Below are 17,725 nucleotides of genomic sequence, written 5' to 3'. Positions count from 1 at the left end.
AGCTTGTTTTCACTGACTGCTGTTTATGCAGTTAGAGATCGTAACATATCTACTGATGATCTCTTTTCAGAGCTGGTGGAGTCTCTTTCATTGCAGGGATCTTACGCTGGAAAACATTCTATTGGTGATGCCTTCAGAAATTTCAAAAATCTCCGATCCTTAGATTTATCAAGGAATTTGATCACTAGCCTAAAGGTGGGTTCCATATTCCATGATCAGCCAGGTCAACTCAATTTATAGTCTCATGAGAAGAAATAAGAGATGGAAAATTTCAGCCTGGGAAGTATAGGATCTTCTTTTTAAATGTTCTCCAACTACATTTTGTTACTTTCTATAAAATTCTTTCACTTTTATGCTTAACTTTTTTCTTATGAAATATTAGGTAAATTTTATTTTGTTCTCAGGGAAAACTTTATGAAACTTGTGTTGCCAAGGGCAATAGTACACATCTCAATGCATGTAAAATTAAAAAAACAAACCCATTACGGTTCTGACTTGCAAACATACAGATTCTTAGTCTCCATTCTGAGAGGAAGACTTAGGACATACCCAGGAGATTTGGGTAATGATGGTGCACAATACACATGGAAAACACTTGCCTGTGCTGTCACTGTGAATTTTTTCTAGGACGATCAGGAAATGGTGATCTCAATAAAAACAAAAACAAAAAGTGTCCAGGTCAGGGGAGCAGAGGGCAGTACAAGTAGGAAGAAGTGCTCAGCTGGTAAAGTGCATGCTGGGCAAGCATGAGGTTTTTATTCTAGATCTCAGCACCCAGAAAAGGTCAAGCTCTGGGGAAGCAAAGATAGGATGACCCCTGGAGCTTGCTGGCCAGCCAATCAGTGAACTCCAGGTTCATTGACAGACTCTGTCTCAAAAAACAAAATGGTGCCAGGTATAGTGGCACATGTCTTTAATCCTAGCACTTTGGAGGTAGAGGCAGGAAGATCTCTGTGAATTTGAGGCCTATATAGTATGACCCAGAACAGAGTTCCAGGAGCTAAACAGTGAGACTGCCTCAAAAACAAACAATAACAAAACTAAGGTAGTGAGCAATTTGAGGAAGACTATTAAATCATCCTTTTATACACACACACATACACACATACACACACACACACACACACACACACACACACACACACACACACGAGAGAGAGAGAGAGAGAGAGAGAGAGACAGAGACAGAGACAGAGACAGAGACAGACAGACACAGACAGAGACAAACAGACAGACAGAGACAGAGACAGACAGAGACAGAGAGACAGAGACAGACTGACTGACAGACAGACAGACTGACAGATTTGAGCAGTGTTTATAAGGATCAGCAGTGTGCAGTTGCCTGATGTACTTTTTTCTTTCAGGGCATCCAGTATTTGTGTTCACTCCAGGATCTGAACTTATATTACAACAACATTCCTTCATTAGTGGAGGTGTCCCGACTTCAGCCCTTGCCCTTCCTCAAAGAACTAGATTTGAGACTCAATCCTGTTGTAAGGAAAGACACAGATTATAGGCTTTTCGCCGTGTATACGCTGCAAACTCTGGAAAAACTAGGTAAGAGCCTCCCTCCTCTTCCATTCCTTCCAGAATTTTACTGAAGTAAGCTGCCCCTTAACCTTTTGGATGTTGGACCAAAGTATGCACTGGCAAGAGACATTTGTTTATCAGTCAATATTTATGTAACTCTTTGTGTTGGCAGGATGTATGACAAGTACTTTTATTGTTTATTGAATGACCATCTATGATTTTATCAGTTACTTCCAGCTTTAGTTTTCTTCGGCTGATGGTTTCTCCACTACTTCCTCCTCAACATAAAATTTCTAAGTTGAGACTTATTTTTCCAGGTGCCCACTTTTATCAACAATAATAGTAACATAAGTCCAATGCAATTCATTTAGGAACCAGTTTACAAGGAACAAAAAATATCCCTTAGAATGAACTAGTTTGAATTTCCTCATAATTTCATATATATTTCCTATTGATAGAAAATGTAATTTCAAATAGCCCTGGAAAAGTTATTGTTGGGAAACTAAGTTAAAAATTTTTCAGAAAAATGTGACGTTCATCCTTAATATGAGATTGTTTGCTGCCCAAGCTTTGCTTTCCTGAAGGAGTAGTTGACCTGGTTGGCAATTGTTGCTATGACATCTGAGTTACTGCTTGCTCTAGTGACAACATAATAGAATTGTGTTGTAGCCTGTCTCTAATGCATGAAGATGAGTCTGGCCCTCAGTTTTTCCTCTGTAAATATGGTTTTCTGACCTACTACCACTGACTCTAAAAAAGAAAAATGCTCAGACCGTGTTTTTTGCCTCCAGATGACCGAACTGTGCGTGATAGCGAGAGGAAAGCCGCGAAGCTGCATTTCAGTCAGTTGGGCAACAGTGAAAATTTTCTTTTGGAGGTGGAAAAAAGGTAAGAAAAAAAATCTCTAATTTTTTTTTTTAGTTTTGTTGAAGGGAATTTCTAGTTTACTTTCCTTATTTCCCAGCAGAATTCTCAGCTCTGGAATAAAACTGTCTATTTATAAATAGGTCCACAGAGAGGAGAATCAAGCCCTCTTTGTTCCTGAACTGTAGACTTTCCTTTGGATGCAATTGTTGTAAATTCCATCATTCTCACAACGTATCAACAGGGACACTAGAAGATTTTTTTATTCCATAAATTCTTACCTACCCTGTCTTGGCAGAATTATCATCAGTGCACGGTCTTTTCTCATTGAACTAGAACTTCATTACCATAGGCAAGACTTCGAGTTTTGATGTTTTGGCAAATTTCTTTTCTTTTCTTTTCTTTTCTTTCTTTCTTTTTTGTTTTGTTTTGTTTTGTTTTTGAGACAGGGTTTCTCTGTGTAGTTTTGGTGCCTGTCCTGGAACTTGCTCTGTAGACCAGGCTGGCCTCAAACTCACAGGGATCCACCTGGCTCTGCCTCCTGAGTGCTAGGATTAAAGGTTGCACCACAGCCACCCAGCCAGCAAATTTCTCACAAAACAAAACCTCTACAAACAAAGAGTAAAGAAACCTTGAGGCTGTCAAGTATCTGAATAGTAGAGTTTTCCATTTCTTGTTATAAAATCCTACTAAAGGAAGATATATCTTCTATACTAAACTCTTGCTGTTAAATGTTAGCCTTCTTAGGGCAGGTGAGATAGCTTAGTGGTTAAAGGTACTTGCTACCAAGCCTGGCAACCTGAGTTCAGTGCCTGGGACCACATGGTAGAAGGGAAGGACTGGTTCTACAAGTTGTCTTCTGACTTCCATACAGATGCTGTGGCACATGCATGAACACACAGATCACACTCAGAAATGAGTAAATGTAATTTGAAATCTTTTAATTGACTTTATTAGATTTTTTAATTAGATAGAAATTCCTCACAATGTAAATAATTCAAAAAAGTCAAAGTTACTCTATATTTTGTTATTGAGAGTTAACTATTTATAATACTTTTCTGTGTATTCTAAATACACATGAGTGTATTTATTAATCTATTCCTTTGGTCTAATGTATTATTCACCGCCCAGAAATAAATGCTAGTTCTATTTCTTTGGGACTGGGGAGGTGGTTCACTCAGGAAAAAGTGCCTGCTGCACAAGCATGAGGACATTAGAGTCCCAGAATCCACATTAACAATAACAACAAAAACAATGAAAAATAAAAGCAAAAACAGGCATAGTGGCACATGTCTGTAACCCCAGTGCTGGAGAGGCAAAGACAAAAGGATCTGGGGGCTCACTGGCCGGCCAGCCCAGCCAAATAGATGTGCTCCAGGTTCCATGGAAGACTAAGTCTAAAAAAACATTAGATGGAGTGCAATCAAGGAAGATACCTGACATCAGTTTCTGGCCTCCACCAATACACACCCACCTGAACACACACACACACACACACACACACACACACACAATACCCTAATATTATTAGATATATGTGTATGTTACATGTACATGTGTGATTTCTGTGTGTAATATGTGTATGTATATGTATCTGACTTTATAGTAGTTAGCTTCCTATATATACGGTGTTTAATAAGACATCATGAACATACCTCCACATTATGTTTCTATTCTTCATCATAATAAGTCTATTACTTATCTATTTACCCTTAGTTTTCTTTTGTAGTATTGAGGATTAAATTCAGGTCCTTTGGTATCTTAGGCAAGATACCAAAGGACCTGAACTATTTCCACAGCCCCTATTGTTTACCTACTTATTTTCTTCCCCCTCGCTAGAATATAAACTCATGAGAATAGGACCTTGTTTATTGTAGTATCTTTAGTGCCTAAAGCAATGCCTGGTATATAGAAGTTGCTAAAAAAATAATTTGTCTAATGATGAAAACTGGGGCTGATCAGATGGCTCACTGGGTCTAAAGGTGCTTGCTATTCAAGTCTAGTGACCCAAGTTTGATCTCTGGAACTTCTATAAAGATGAGAGGAGAGAAGAAGCTCCATAAAATTGTTTTTTAACCTCTATATACACACAATAGCACACCTGCCTTCGAATATACATTGTGCACACACACACATAATAGTAATAATAACAACAATGATAATAATAATAAAAATAATAAAATAATGAATAAGTTAGCTGGGCAGCAGTGGCACATGCCTTTAATTACAGCACTCGGGAGGCAGAGCCAGGTGGATCTCTGTGAGTTCGAGGCCAACCTGGTCTACAGAACGAGATCCAGGACTGGCACCAAAACTACACAGAAAAACCCTGTCTCAAAAAACCAAAAAAACTACTACGAAGAAGAAGAAGAAGAAGAAGAAGAAGAAGAAGAAGAAGAAGAAGAAGAAGAAGAAGAAATAAGTGAAACCAATATCTATTGGTCTAACATCTTCTTTTCCAAGCAATTTTTTTGTTTGTTTGTTTTTTGTTTTTTGTTTTTTTTGAGACAGGGTTTCTCTGTGAAACACTTCTGGCTGTCCTGGATCTCGCTCTGTAGACCAGGCGGGCCTCAACACTAAGATTTGCCTGCCTCTGCCTCCCGAATGCTGGGATTAAAGGTGTGTGTCACCACTACCCAGCAATATTAGCTATCTTTGTTCTGATCTTTGTTTTATGGTATAACCTTCGGAAAAGATCCTTAATTTTCTATTTTTCCCTTATTTTCCTATTTTTAAATGTAATGTTTATTGGGGTCAATTTACACAGAATAATATTTACCTTACTGTAGACATAAATAGAATCTTTCTTTTAAAATATTTATATATATGTAAAATACATGTATGCAGCAAACCAAATCCTATTTTAAATATATTGTAATTTTTTTACTGTAATAAGAGATAAACCAATATATACTGAGTGAAATTTCTATTTAGGCAAAGAATGCCATCGTTAATCTGTTAAAGTTACCTTTAAGTGACTGCTAAACCAGAGGTTAAAATGTTCTTCTATGTCCAGTATTACAGTATCTTATAAGGTCCCCAGTATTAGGTAGTTCTTAGACTCTCTGAGTCCCAGTTTACCTACCTATAAAAGGGGGATAATACGGCCGGGCGGTGGTGGCGCACGCCTTTAATCCCAGCACTCGGGAGGCAGAGCCAGGTGGATCTCTGTGAGTTCGAGGCCAGCCTGGACTACTAAGTGAGTTCCAGGAAAGGCGCAAAACTACACAGAGAAACCCTGTCTCAAAAAAACCGAAAGAAAAAAAAAAGGGGGGGATAATAGTTAGAAAAGGGGCTTTTTAAAAATTATTTTAATGTTTATTTTTACTTTGTGTACATTGGTGGTTTGCCTGTATGTATGTCTGTTTGAGGTGCCAGATCCCCAGGAACTGGAGTTACAAACAGTTGTGAACTGCCATGTGGTTGCTGGGAATTGAACCTGGGTCCTCTGGAAGAGCAGCTAGTGCTCTTAACTGTCAAACCATCTCTCCAGCCCTATAGAGGGGCTTTTATGATTAAATAAGATGATGAGTATCAAGAGCCTGCACTCAGGCTGTATTTCCTGTGCTTCCCAAGTAACTACCTCAAGTACAAACATTTTCCTCTTTTATCTGTTTTTCTACAGCTACAGTAGCCTCTACTATAATTTGTGCTAGCAGGACCTAACTATGCTTATTTTAATTTTAAAAGTCATAGTCTCTCAATTCTTTAGACTTAAGTTTCAGTTTTTTAAAAAAATTCTGAATTTTCTGGCTTTCACGCTTAAAAGTTGATGTTCTTTTTTAATCATAATTTTTAGTATAAGTATTCTGACTTTTAAAAAATCATGGCCTCTACTGAGATATCTGTAAAGCATAGTTATATTAATACATCCTAGAGCATATGGGGGAAATCAAGAACTAATATTTTCTAAGCAGCATAAACTGGTGATCTCAGAAGCTTTCTTCTGAGTTTTAAATAAATCCTTCTCCATGATAGCTCTAGGGAGAAGACAATGAAAACCTGTGTGACAGATGAAGACTCTGCATCAAAAGTCAATCCTGAGGTTGACACCAGGATCGAAACAGGTCAGCATTGTTTCTGTGATCGTAAAATAACCAAGACATCAGTTGTCTTTGCTGTCATAGCCAATCTGGGCTAGAATTAAGCAAAGTAATTGTGAAAACACAGATTTAAAGCAAGTCCAGTATTTACTGACTGTTTTTTTTCTCTCTTTCTCACTGCCAGAAGGACCCTGTGTTATACAGGTGTAACCCAGCACCTTTCAAAGCACAAGCTGTACACTCAGAGAATTCAGTTTCATTTATATCACCTTACATCAGTTGTGACCCTAAAATTACATTACCCTTTCTGGGTTTTTTTTTTTTTTTTTTTTTTTTTTTGGAGCTGAGGATCGAACCCAGGGCATTGTGCTTGCTAGGAAAGCGCTCTACCACTGAGCTAAATCCCCAACCCCCTAAAATTACATTACCAATCCCCACAGGCTCCTGGGCATTGATTGTTAAGGTAATTTATTTCCTTAGTCAGAGACTCACCTGTATCCATTGCTAACACGCTGAGCCTCTTAGGCTTCCCAAGCAAGCACCTTCCCAGCTGCAGAATCTCTTGTGTTTGCAATATAGAATTTGACTGCCTTTTCTTGCATAAGCTGAAGTAGACTCCATTAATATCATATTATTCCATTAGCACAGACAAGGATTTATAACATGAGTTAAAATATACAATGAGTTAATGTGTACAATCTCTATTGAGAACAGTCTTAGTAGACACAGCCCATTTTTAAAGGGTTTTAGAACTACCATTATTGGTATTCCAGTACAATTAAAGTGGTTATTCCACATTAATGGCCTTCGCTTTCTTTCCAGAAAAGAACTCTAATAACAAGAGATTGGCTGTGTAGTACAGATATTAAAGGTTTCCTGTTGTGCTAACATATATTGCTTCATTGTTCTGACTTTTTGTTTTGTTTTGTTTTGTTTTGTTTTGTTTTTCCAGATAGGGTTTCTCTGTGTAGCTTTGCGCCTTTCCTGGAACTCGCTTTGTAGACCAGGCTGGCCTCAAACTCACAGAGATCTGCCTGCCTCTGCCTCCTGAGTGCTGGGATTAAAGGCGTGTGCCACCACTGCCCGGCTGTTCTGACTTTTTAATCTATCCATGTGAACATTTATTAAGTCATTTTCACAGGATTTCATGATAAATTATAAAAAAGTAATATTTTCCTTTTTCTTTTTTCCCTTGATATCTCAGTGCATATAAATGATAGACCTATGGGTTGCTTTGTTTTGCATTAAAAAGTGTTTTTTATATTTCAAATAGATGCAATTTTTAAATAATTTTGGCAAACGCTGAAATGTATGAAGAACAATATTCTGCTTACTCAAAATCTTACCACAAAAGAGAATTACAATTACTACTTTGGCTAGTTTTTTCTTCTAGGTACACACATTTGTATATACATTTTCAGATGAGAAAAGTACTTTGAAGCAAATTTGACTGCCCCCTTATATGAACTGAATTAGAATTAGACTCCATGTAATATATTATTTGTGTGTGTAAGAATTAACTCCAAGAGTCAAAGTATCTTTAAGTTTACAGTCTTTACTGAGAATAAACTGCTGCACTAGACAATCGGTTTCCAAAAGTTCTTTGAGGCACCATCTGCTGCCTAATTTTTTAATATAAAATTTAGTTTGCTGGTTTGAGACGTTAAAGAGCTTTTTTCCCCACTGCCAATTGTGTTTGTGCTAGATCCTTGGGGAGGATGGCCAGTAAGCTCTGTTGGTAATGCAATATGATTAATGTAGTTATGCCATGTTAATGGGCATGCCTCAGGCTTTCCTGCAGAACAGCTTCCACCTGCTCAGTTGTTCAACGCAGTGCTTTTGAATAGGCAGGGAACTTTCTCTGTCTTGGATTCTTGTCCTGTTCACACCCTCAAAATAAGCACACTCAGGCTATATCTTTAGCCTCCCTGTTCTTTCTTGTCCCTTTGTCCTTGTTGATATCACCCATTTTTTGTTTTGTTTTTTGAGACAGGGTTTCTCTGTGTAGCCTTGACTGTCCTAGAATTCACTCTTTAGACCAGGCTGGACTCAAACTCACAGAGATTTGCCTGCCTCTGCCTCCTGAGTGCCGGGATTAAAGGTATGCCCTACTACTCCCACCATCCCTTGCCACCTTTTAATTTTTTTTATTTATATTTTATGTATGGGTGCTCTGCATGTATACCTGCACACCAGAACAGAGGACATCAGATCCCACTATAAATGGTTGTGAGCCACCATGTGGTTACTGGGAATTGAACCCAGGACCTCTGGAAGAGCAGCCAGTGCTCTTAACCGCTGAGCCATCTCTCCAGCCACAAATTTTTTTCTTTTTATTATTAAGAAATTTTCTATTCATTTTACATACCAACCACAGATCCCCCTCTCCTCCCTCCTCCCATCCCCCAGCCCCCCCCCCCATTCCCACATCCTCCAAAGCAAAGTCTCCCATGGGGAGCCTAGTACATTCAGTTGAGGTAGGTCCAAGCCCCTCCCCACTGCACCAAGGCTGCACAAGGTGTCCTACCATAGGCACTGGGCTCCAAAAAGCCCGCTCATACACAAGGGGTGGATCCCGATCCCACTGCCTGGGGGACCCCTAAACAGTTCAACTGTCTTGCCGATCTAGAGGACCTAGTCCAGTCCCATGGGGGCTCCTCAGCTATTGGTCTGCAGTTCATTCGTTTCCACTAGTTTGGCTGTCTGTCTCTGCATGTTTTCCCATCATGATCTCGATGTCCCTTGCTCATAAAATCCCTCCTCTCTCTCATCGATTGGACTCCTAGAGCTCTGCCTGTCACCTGGCCATGGATCTCTGCATCTGCTTCCATCAGTCACTGGATGAGGGCTCTATGATGACAGTTAGGGTATTCACTCATCTGATTACCAGAGTAGGCCAGTTCAGGCACCCCCTCGACTATTGCTAGTAGTCTAAGGTGGGGTCATCTTTGTGGATTCCTGGGAACTTCCCTAGCACCCTGTTCCTCCCTGTTCCCATGATGTCTTCATTTATCATGGGATCTCTTTCCTTGCTCTCCCACTGTCCCTGTTCCAGCTTGAACCTCCCATTCCCTTATGTTCTCATTCCCATCCCTTGCCCTCCATTACCACCACCACCCCACCTCCAGTTTGCTCATGTAGATCTCATCTATTTCTCCTTCGCTGGGCTATCTATGTGTCCCTCTTAGGGTCCTCCTTGTTAGCTAGCTTCTCTGGAGCTGTGGGTTGTAGTCTGGTCATCCTTTGCTTTACATCTAGTATCCACTTATGAGTGAGTACATACCATGTTTGTCCTTCTGAGTCTGGGTTACCTCATTCAGGATGATATTTTCTAGTTCCATCTATTTGCCTGCAAATTTCATGATATCATTGTTTTTTACTACTGAGTAGTACTCCATTGTGTATATGGGCCACACTTTCTTTATCCATTCTTCGGTTGAGAGGCATCTAGGTTGTTTCCAGGTTCTGGCTATTATGAATAATACTGCTATGAACATAGCTGAGCATGTGTCCTTGTGGTATGATTGAGCATTCCTTGGGTATATACCCAAGAATGGTATAGCTGGGTCTTGAGGTAGATTGATTTCCAATTTTCTGAGAAACAGCCCCCACATTTTAATTTATAAAGTAAATGTATTTATTACTTGCTTTCTACTTTCTCATTAATTAAAAATATTAGTCTAGCTTGAGAGCTGTACCAGTGTCTCACCAGCCACTCATCTCTGTTAACTAACTAGAATCATCTCGCTCTAATGTTCCAGCCCCTCAAGCTAAATGTCCCCCAGAACAGACAAAGCCTAAAGAGCTCTTTGTGTTTCATGGGAATCATCCCAACTCTGCTGTGATCCTGGCTCAGAATCACATGGGTGTTGTCTAGTTTTCTTTCTGTTGCTATGATAAACACCGCTACCAAAAGCAACTTAGAGAGGAAAGGATGTATTTCCTTACAGTTCCCAATCACAGTCCATCACTGAAGGAAGCCAAGGTAGGAACTCAGTCAGTGAAGCAGGGCAGAAACCTGGAGGCAGATACTGAAGCAGTGACCATGGAGGAACACTGCTTACTGGCTTGCTCCCAATGGCTTGCTCAGCTTGCTTTTTTAATACAACCTAGGACCATCTTTCCAGAGGTAACAATGCCACAATGGCTTGGGACCTCCCACATCAATCGTTAGTCAAGACAATGTCTCATAGATTGGCTCACAGGCCAATCTGATGGAGTCAGTTTCTTGGTTGAGGTTCCCTCTTCCCAGATGATTCTAGCTCGTGTCAGGTTGATAAAAAAAACCACCCAGCACCAGGGTTTGATGCTGCTGATCCTCCAAGTTTATATCCTTCAGTGTAATTCTGAGCCCTCCTTTCCATTCCTTCCTTCCTTCCTTCCTATCTTCCTTCCTTCTTCCTTCCTTCCTTCCTATCTTCCTTCCTTCCTTCCTATCTTCCTTCCTTCCTTCCTATCTTCCTTCCTTCCTATCTTCTTCCTTCCTTCCTTCCTTCCTATCTTCCTTCCTTCCTTCCTTCCTTCCTTTCTTTCTTTCTTTCTTTCTTTCTTTCTTTTTTTCAAGACAGGGTTTCACTGTGTAGCCCTGGCTGTCCTGGAACTTGCTCTGTAGACCAGGCTGGCCTCAAATTGAGAGATCTGCCTGCCTCTGACCCCAGTTCTGGGATTAAAGGCGTGTGCCCCCACCGTCTGGCCTTTCCATTTCGTGATAGTCTCTGTTTAACAGGTCTCTTAATACTCACTGAGTTCAAACTCTGGCCCAGGTACTGTCTGTGATCTCATCTAATCCTCACACCCTTAAAGTTGGTTTGACAGGTGAAGAAACTGAAACCCAAACAGATGAAATAACCTGCCCTACTTATACAATAAGTGGCAGAATTTGGGTGCCAAGTGTGGTCTACATATCATCAAAGTTCTTCCTGCAGCTTTTTTTCTCATTTATTTTGTACTTTGATGTCAGATTAATTCTCTTAAAACACAGCTGAGATAATTAATTATACACTCCTGCTTGAAGATTTGATGGCTCCCACCCAACTATTACATTAATTTTAAATTCCCTAAGCTGGTATACAACGGTCCCCTGAACTTGGGCCTTGACTTATTTCTTCAGCCTCCCCTGAAGCCTTATCTCCTACTTCTCCACTACAGAGTACAACTCTCCACGGAAACCAGACCATCCCCCCGCCCCCATTCAGTCCTTCCTTTGTCTCTCCTCTGCAAACAAATGCCATTCCTCTGAAGAGCTTTCATCAAACTCTGCCTTTTCTTTATGACCAAGCTCAAAGTCTTTTCATTTAGCAAAACCTTTAAAATTCATCAACAAAAAGTTTTTTAATTTTTAAATTCAAATGCCTACTTAATAGATATGTGTGTACATGTATTTGGATGCATGTACACATGTGTGTGGAGACCAGAGGTTGATGGTTCTTTCTCAATCATTCTTCACCTCATCTTTTTTTCATTTTGCACATGCATGTGTGAGTGTTGTACTTGAGTGTTGTATGTGTGTTTGTATGTACGTGGGTGCACATGTTTGGGCAGGAGCAAGTGTGTGTAGAGGCCAGAGGTTGGCGTCTGGTGTCTTCTTGATCACTTTCCATCTTGTATATTACTTAAATAGGGTCTCTCACTTGAACCCATAACTTACCAGTTCAGCTAACCAGCTTGCCCATTGGGATCACAGGCAGGCTGCTTGCCCACCCAATACTTATGTAGGTGCTAGGGGTCCAAACTCTGGTCCTTATGCTTGCATGGCAAGTGCTTTAACCACTGAGCCTGCTTTCGTCTTTCTTTCTTTCTTTCTTTTTTTCTTTCTTTTCTTTTTTTTTTCTTTTTCTTTTTTTTTTTTTTTTGAGTAGTCAGGGTATCTTGCTGAATCTGGAGCTCACCAATTCAGCTAAGCTGGCTGGTCTCACTATGTATTCCTGGCTTGACTAGAACTCTCAATGTAGAACAGATTGACCTTGAATTCATAGAGATCTGCCTGCTTTGGTATCTTGAGTACTAGGATTGAAAGTGTTTGCCACAAGCAATGTGTAGAGGTGAACGCCTTTAATCCCAGCACTTGGGCAGCAGAGGCAGGGAATCTTTGTGAGTTCCAGGCCAGCCTATTCTACAGAGTGAGTTCCAGGATAGCCAGAGCTGCATAGTGAGACCCTGTCTCAAGGGGGAGGGGAGTGTGTACCACATGCCTAGTTCTTCTGTAATATTTTGTGAGTTGTTAGCTCATTTCTTCCTAATGCTGATAAATAGTCCATTGTCTTATTGTTTACTTAGTAAACTCAATTTCTAAAGGACATCTTGATTGCCTCTAAAATCTGAAATTATAACGAAAAAGAGTACTATAACTATCCTTGTACAGATTTTGTTTTGAGACAGGGTCTTTTTGTTGTGTTTTTGAGACTTGGTTTCTTTGTATAACACTGGTTGTCCTGGAACACACATACACACACACACACACACACACACACACACACACACACACACACACACGGCAAGGGGCGATTTTTAAGACTTCACCTCAGTGGTTCATCCCTATAACTAACAGACACGTCAAGGTCTTCTTTGTTATTACATATTTATTTGTTTATTTATTTATTTATTTATTTATTTATTTATTTATTTATTTATATTCTCTCTCTCTCTCTGTGGGCACTCATGCTGCAGTGTAGGTGTTGGGGGACAGAAGACAACTGACTAACTCAAGTGGTCAGGCTTGGCAGCAAGTGCCTTTACCCTCAGCCATCCCACCAGCTCCAAGGTCTTCTTTATAACTGGTTAAAAGCTATACCATTTCAACTTGTTGATTCTCATCATCTCAATTTAGCCATGATGGTGTTTTACCTGGATAAAAGTCAGTAGGGAATAGCAGAGACTTTCCAAAATACTGGCTTAAACAAGACAGAAGTTCATTTCTCTTTCATATAGAAAGAACCTTTCAAGGCTCTTGTGGGGTCAGGGAATTTTAAGAGTGAAATGATAGCCAGGCAGTGGTGGGGAGGGGAGGGGCATGCGGTAGCATGCCTTTAATTCCAGCAGATCTCTGTGAGTTCAAGGCCACCTTGGTCTATGGAGAGAGTTCCAAAAGGCTACACACACACACACACACACACACACACACACACACACACACACCCCCCAAAACAAAACAAAACAAAACAAAACAAAACAACAAACAAACAAACAAAAACCTGTCTCCAAAAAAACGAAAAATAAATGAATAAATGAATAAATGAATAAATAAATAAATAAATAAATAAATAAATAAATAAATAAATAGAGTGGAATGATAAATGCAGGAGTAACTAGCAATCTCTGCTACAGTGCAAAGGAGAACAATTTAGCTCTGTGTCTACTGGGCAGAACTTGTGTTAAGCTAGCAAGGAAATGACACAATAGTGTCAAATCTTCATATACTTCCAGTCCTGAGCTATTTATCACAGCTAATTAGGTCACAAGTCAGGCTGAGACAAGAACGCCACTGTGCCGGGCGGTGGTGGTGCACGCCTTTAGTCCCAGCACTCGGGAGGCAGAGCCAGGCGGATCTCTGTGAGTTCGAGGCCAGCCTGGGCTACCAAGTGAGTCCCAGGAAAGGCACAAAGCTACACAGAGAAACCCTGTCTCGAAAAACCAAAAAAAAAAAAAAAAGAATGCCACTGTGACAGAGACAGAGACATGGGAAGGAAGCAGTAGCCCTCGAATACTGAGGGGACCTGGAAAATAGTTTCTAGATGGGAGATGCTTGAGTAGGTCATTCAGTGGGCATAGTTGAGAAGAAAAAGTTGTCAAAAAGAAGCTGCAAACTCACATCTGAGAAATGAGGAATGTGTTGGCAGCAAACCCAAGTAGGACAGATCAGCAAAGAATAGGTATAACAGATTAGGACATTGACTCAGCTTGTGACTGGCACAAAGACCAAGTTGCTAAGAGCCTCCTTACTAATAACTGTGTTCATTTTTATACTCATGTGAAAATGAATAGCAGTTGGTTTTAAAGAGGCATGAGTAGCTGTGTCCCTGGAGAGATAACTGAAGCTAGGTTCAGTCAAATGAGGACTCATCTGAATACAGCAATAATAATGGGACTACAGATGAGGAAGTACATCCTGATTAAATCCTCAAGGATGAAAAGAAAACCTGGAGACAAACACTGAGGGGTTTTTTTGCCTGTGATGTTTTGTTACAGAAATTAAATTTAAAAAGAATTGAGTCTATGAATAAAATATTCAAGAGCTATTGAAGAGATCAAAGTACAAGGATGCTGAAGCTACAATTCATGACAGTCTATTATGGTGGGAAAACACTAATTTTCTTTAATAATTGTCATTTAATGTGAATGTGATTGCATATTTTAAGGTGGAGATTAAATTTTTATTAGGAGGCCGGGCGGTGGTGGCGCACGCCTTTAATCCCAGCACTTGGGAGGCAGAGCCAGGCGGATCTCTGTGAGTTCGAGGCCAGCCTGGGCTACCAACTGAGTCCCAGGAAAGGCGCAAAGCTACACAGAGAAACCCTGTCTCGAAAAAAAAAAAAAAAAAAAAAAAAAAAAAAAATTTTTATTAGGGATTAGTAAATCAAATAAAATGGCTCAGTTGCATTTATTTTAGGGACTAGTGGCAGACAAGTAATTTCCTTTTTAAAAGAGTTATTTATTTGCTGAGTGGTGGTGGCGGCAGCAGCGGCAGTGCACGCCTTTAATCCCAGTACTCGGGAGGCAGAGCCAGGCGGATCTCTGTGAGTTTGAAGCCAGCCTGGTTTACAGACCGAGATCCAGGACAGGCACCAAAACTGCACAGAGAAACCCTGTCTCGAAAACAAACAAACAAACAAAAAGATTTATTTATTGGTTTTTCAAGACAGGGTTTCTCTGTGTAGTCTTATACTGGAACTTGCTCTGTAGACCAGGCTGGTCTCGAACTTACAGAGATCCACCTGCGTTTGCCTCCCAAGTGCTGGGATTAAAGGAGTGCACTGCCACAGCCCAGCTATTTATTTTAATTTTGTATGTATGACTGTTTTGCCTGCATGTGTGTGTATCACATGTGTGCAGTAGTACCCACAGTGGCCAAAAGAGGGCATCAGATCCCCTGAAACTGTAGTTACAGATGGTTATGGCCTTCCTTCATTTGCATGCTAGAAACTGAATCCAGGTTCTCTACAAGAGCAGCAAGTGCTATTAATCCCTGAACCATCTCTCCGGCCCAAGTTATTTCTGCTTTTAATTTTTTTTATTTGAAATTGGACAGCCAGGGCTGTTACACAGAGGAACCCTGCCTCGAAAAACCAAAAAAAAGTATTCAACCACGGAAGGAAGGAATTGCTGAGATGTGCACAGAGCTTCATGTTATTTTCAGAAAGGTAGTTTACCAAAGTCAGCAATAGAAGAGTTATCTTGGATTTACAGACATTTCAAACCCAGAAAGCAACTCAGAAATAGGATGCCTCTCAGAGTCCCAAATGAACTGTATTTTGAAACCATTACGCTAAATGAAGGTCATATGCAGACGACCGTATTTGTATGAGTCCATTTATTTGAAATATGTAGAAAAATAAGCTTATGCAGACTGAAAGTGAATTGATGGTTTTGAGGGGATAGCAGAAAAGGGAGAATTGGCCATGACAACTATGGGATTTCTTCATAGGGTAATGAAATGTTCTGGAATGAGATCATGATGATAGTCGCTCAACTTTGTGAATATACTAAGAACCACTGAGTGGTATTCTGTAAAAGGGTGAAAGCAGTGATACAGTAATTACATCTCAATTAAAATAAAACTCTCCTCTCACTCACCCCAAGAAGAGTGAGTCTGTACAATTTGATGACTGACTGAGATTTCAGTGTGAGAATCCAAGAACAAGTTTCTGTCTTGAGGGATTGTTGAGGAGGAATACTAATGCCCAGATTGGGGAGATGCAAGCAGGAGGAGTCTTCTAAGTGAAGATAGTAAGTTTAGCTTAAAAATACTGCTTATGTATGTTTGTGCTTTTATAGGGAACTTTATTCGGGAAATTCAGGGCTGGACATAAAAGGAGATCAGACTAAGCCAAGTATCACAGTGCACATCTGCAATCCCAAAACCTGGGAGGTGGAAACATTAGGGTCAGAAGTTCAAGGTCATTCTCAGCTACATAATGAGTTAGAGGCAAACCTGGGCTACATGACATCCTATCTTTAAAAAGAGAAAGGCCAATTGAGAGTGACAAAGATTAGAGTTAAGGTATTTTGATTTTGGATCATTTAGTCTTCAGTTATACCTGGAGCCCAGGAGGTATGCTAGCACTTGGCAAAGAGCTCAGACATTGGAGGATTTGCTTAAATCAAAAATTAGGTGTAGCTAGAGTTTTCCTGCCTGGCCCACCTCAGGACAAATCTCTGTCACCCGCCAGTCCAACAGCCATTCAGACCCAACCAAGTAAACACAGAGACTTATATTGGTTACAAACTGTATGGCCGTGGCAGGCTTCTTGCTAACTGTTCTTACAGCTTAAATTAATCCATTTCTATTAATCTATACCTTGCCACATGGCTCGTGGCTTACCGGCATCTTCACATGCGGCTTGTCATGGTGGCGGCTGGCAGTGTCTCCCTCTCAGCCTTCCACTTCCCAGAATTCTTCTCTTTGTCCCGCCTATACTTCCTGCCTAGCCAATGGCCAATCAGTGATTTATTTACTGACCAATCAGCAACACACTTGACATACAGACCATCCCACAGCAATTAGGTTGAAGAAAAGAAAAAGAACCTGTGAGTTTGGAAATCAGTGTTAAGTGCTACACAGAAAAAGGCATCTTGTGCAGGGTGAGGATGAGAGGAGTCTGAACCCAAATCAGTTTACTTTTCTCCAGTGATCAGATTGCAACCACCAGTCTGCTTCACCTTGGTTTGTCCACATTGCCACAGTGAAAGCTACCCAAGAGCACGAAGTTAGAGCTTCATGTTATTTTCAGAAAGGTAGTTTACCAAAGTCAGCAATAGAAGAGTTATCTTGGATTTACAGACATTTCAAACCCAGAAAGCAACTCAGAAATAGGATGCCTCTCAGAGTCCCAAATGAACTTAGGGGCTGCTGCTTAGGAGGCTGCCCTTGCCATTCTGTGTTTTCATTTGCACTGGCTCTTGGTAGTTTCCTTCTGCCAGAAACTTTCAGAACACATTGCTTGAAGAAGGCCCAAGATTTTGAAACTATCTTGATTCTTGCACAATCCTGCTAAAAAGAATTTCCTTAAACTAATGCAAAAAAAAAAAAAAAAAAAAAAAAAAAAAAAAAAAAAACCAACAACAACAACCAA

At 40.3% G+C, this 17,725-nt stretch overlaps 1 protein-coding gene across 2 annotated transcripts in view; it reads left to right on the top strand.

Annotated features, from left to right (window-relative positions):
- The window catches only part of Lrrc36 (leucine rich repeat containing 36), a 64,759-nt gene that overhangs the window by 23,888 nt on the left and 23,146 nt on the right, over positions 1–17,725 (top strand). For both annotated transcript variants that reach the window (XM_059264155.1, XM_059264154.1), the window contains exons 2-5: positions 71–195; positions 1,365–1,557; positions 2,322–2,418; positions 6,373–6,461. In XM_059264155.1, coding sequence (XP_059120138.1) covers positions 71–195; positions 1,365–1,557; positions 2,322–2,418; positions 6,373–6,461 — 504 coding nt within the window. The remainder of the gene's footprint in view (positions 1–70; positions 196–1,364; positions 1,558–2,321; positions 2,419–6,372; positions 6,462–17,725) is intronic.

This window comes from Peromyscus eremicus, chromosome 5 (assembly GCF_949786415.1).
Source record: "Peromyscus eremicus chromosome 5, PerEre_H2_v1, whole genome shotgun sequence".
NCBI classification, from domain to species: domain Eukaryota; kingdom Metazoa; phylum Chordata; class Mammalia; order Rodentia; family Cricetidae; genus Peromyscus; species Peromyscus eremicus.
This window is presented reverse-complemented; position numbering and strand designations above follow the sequence as displayed.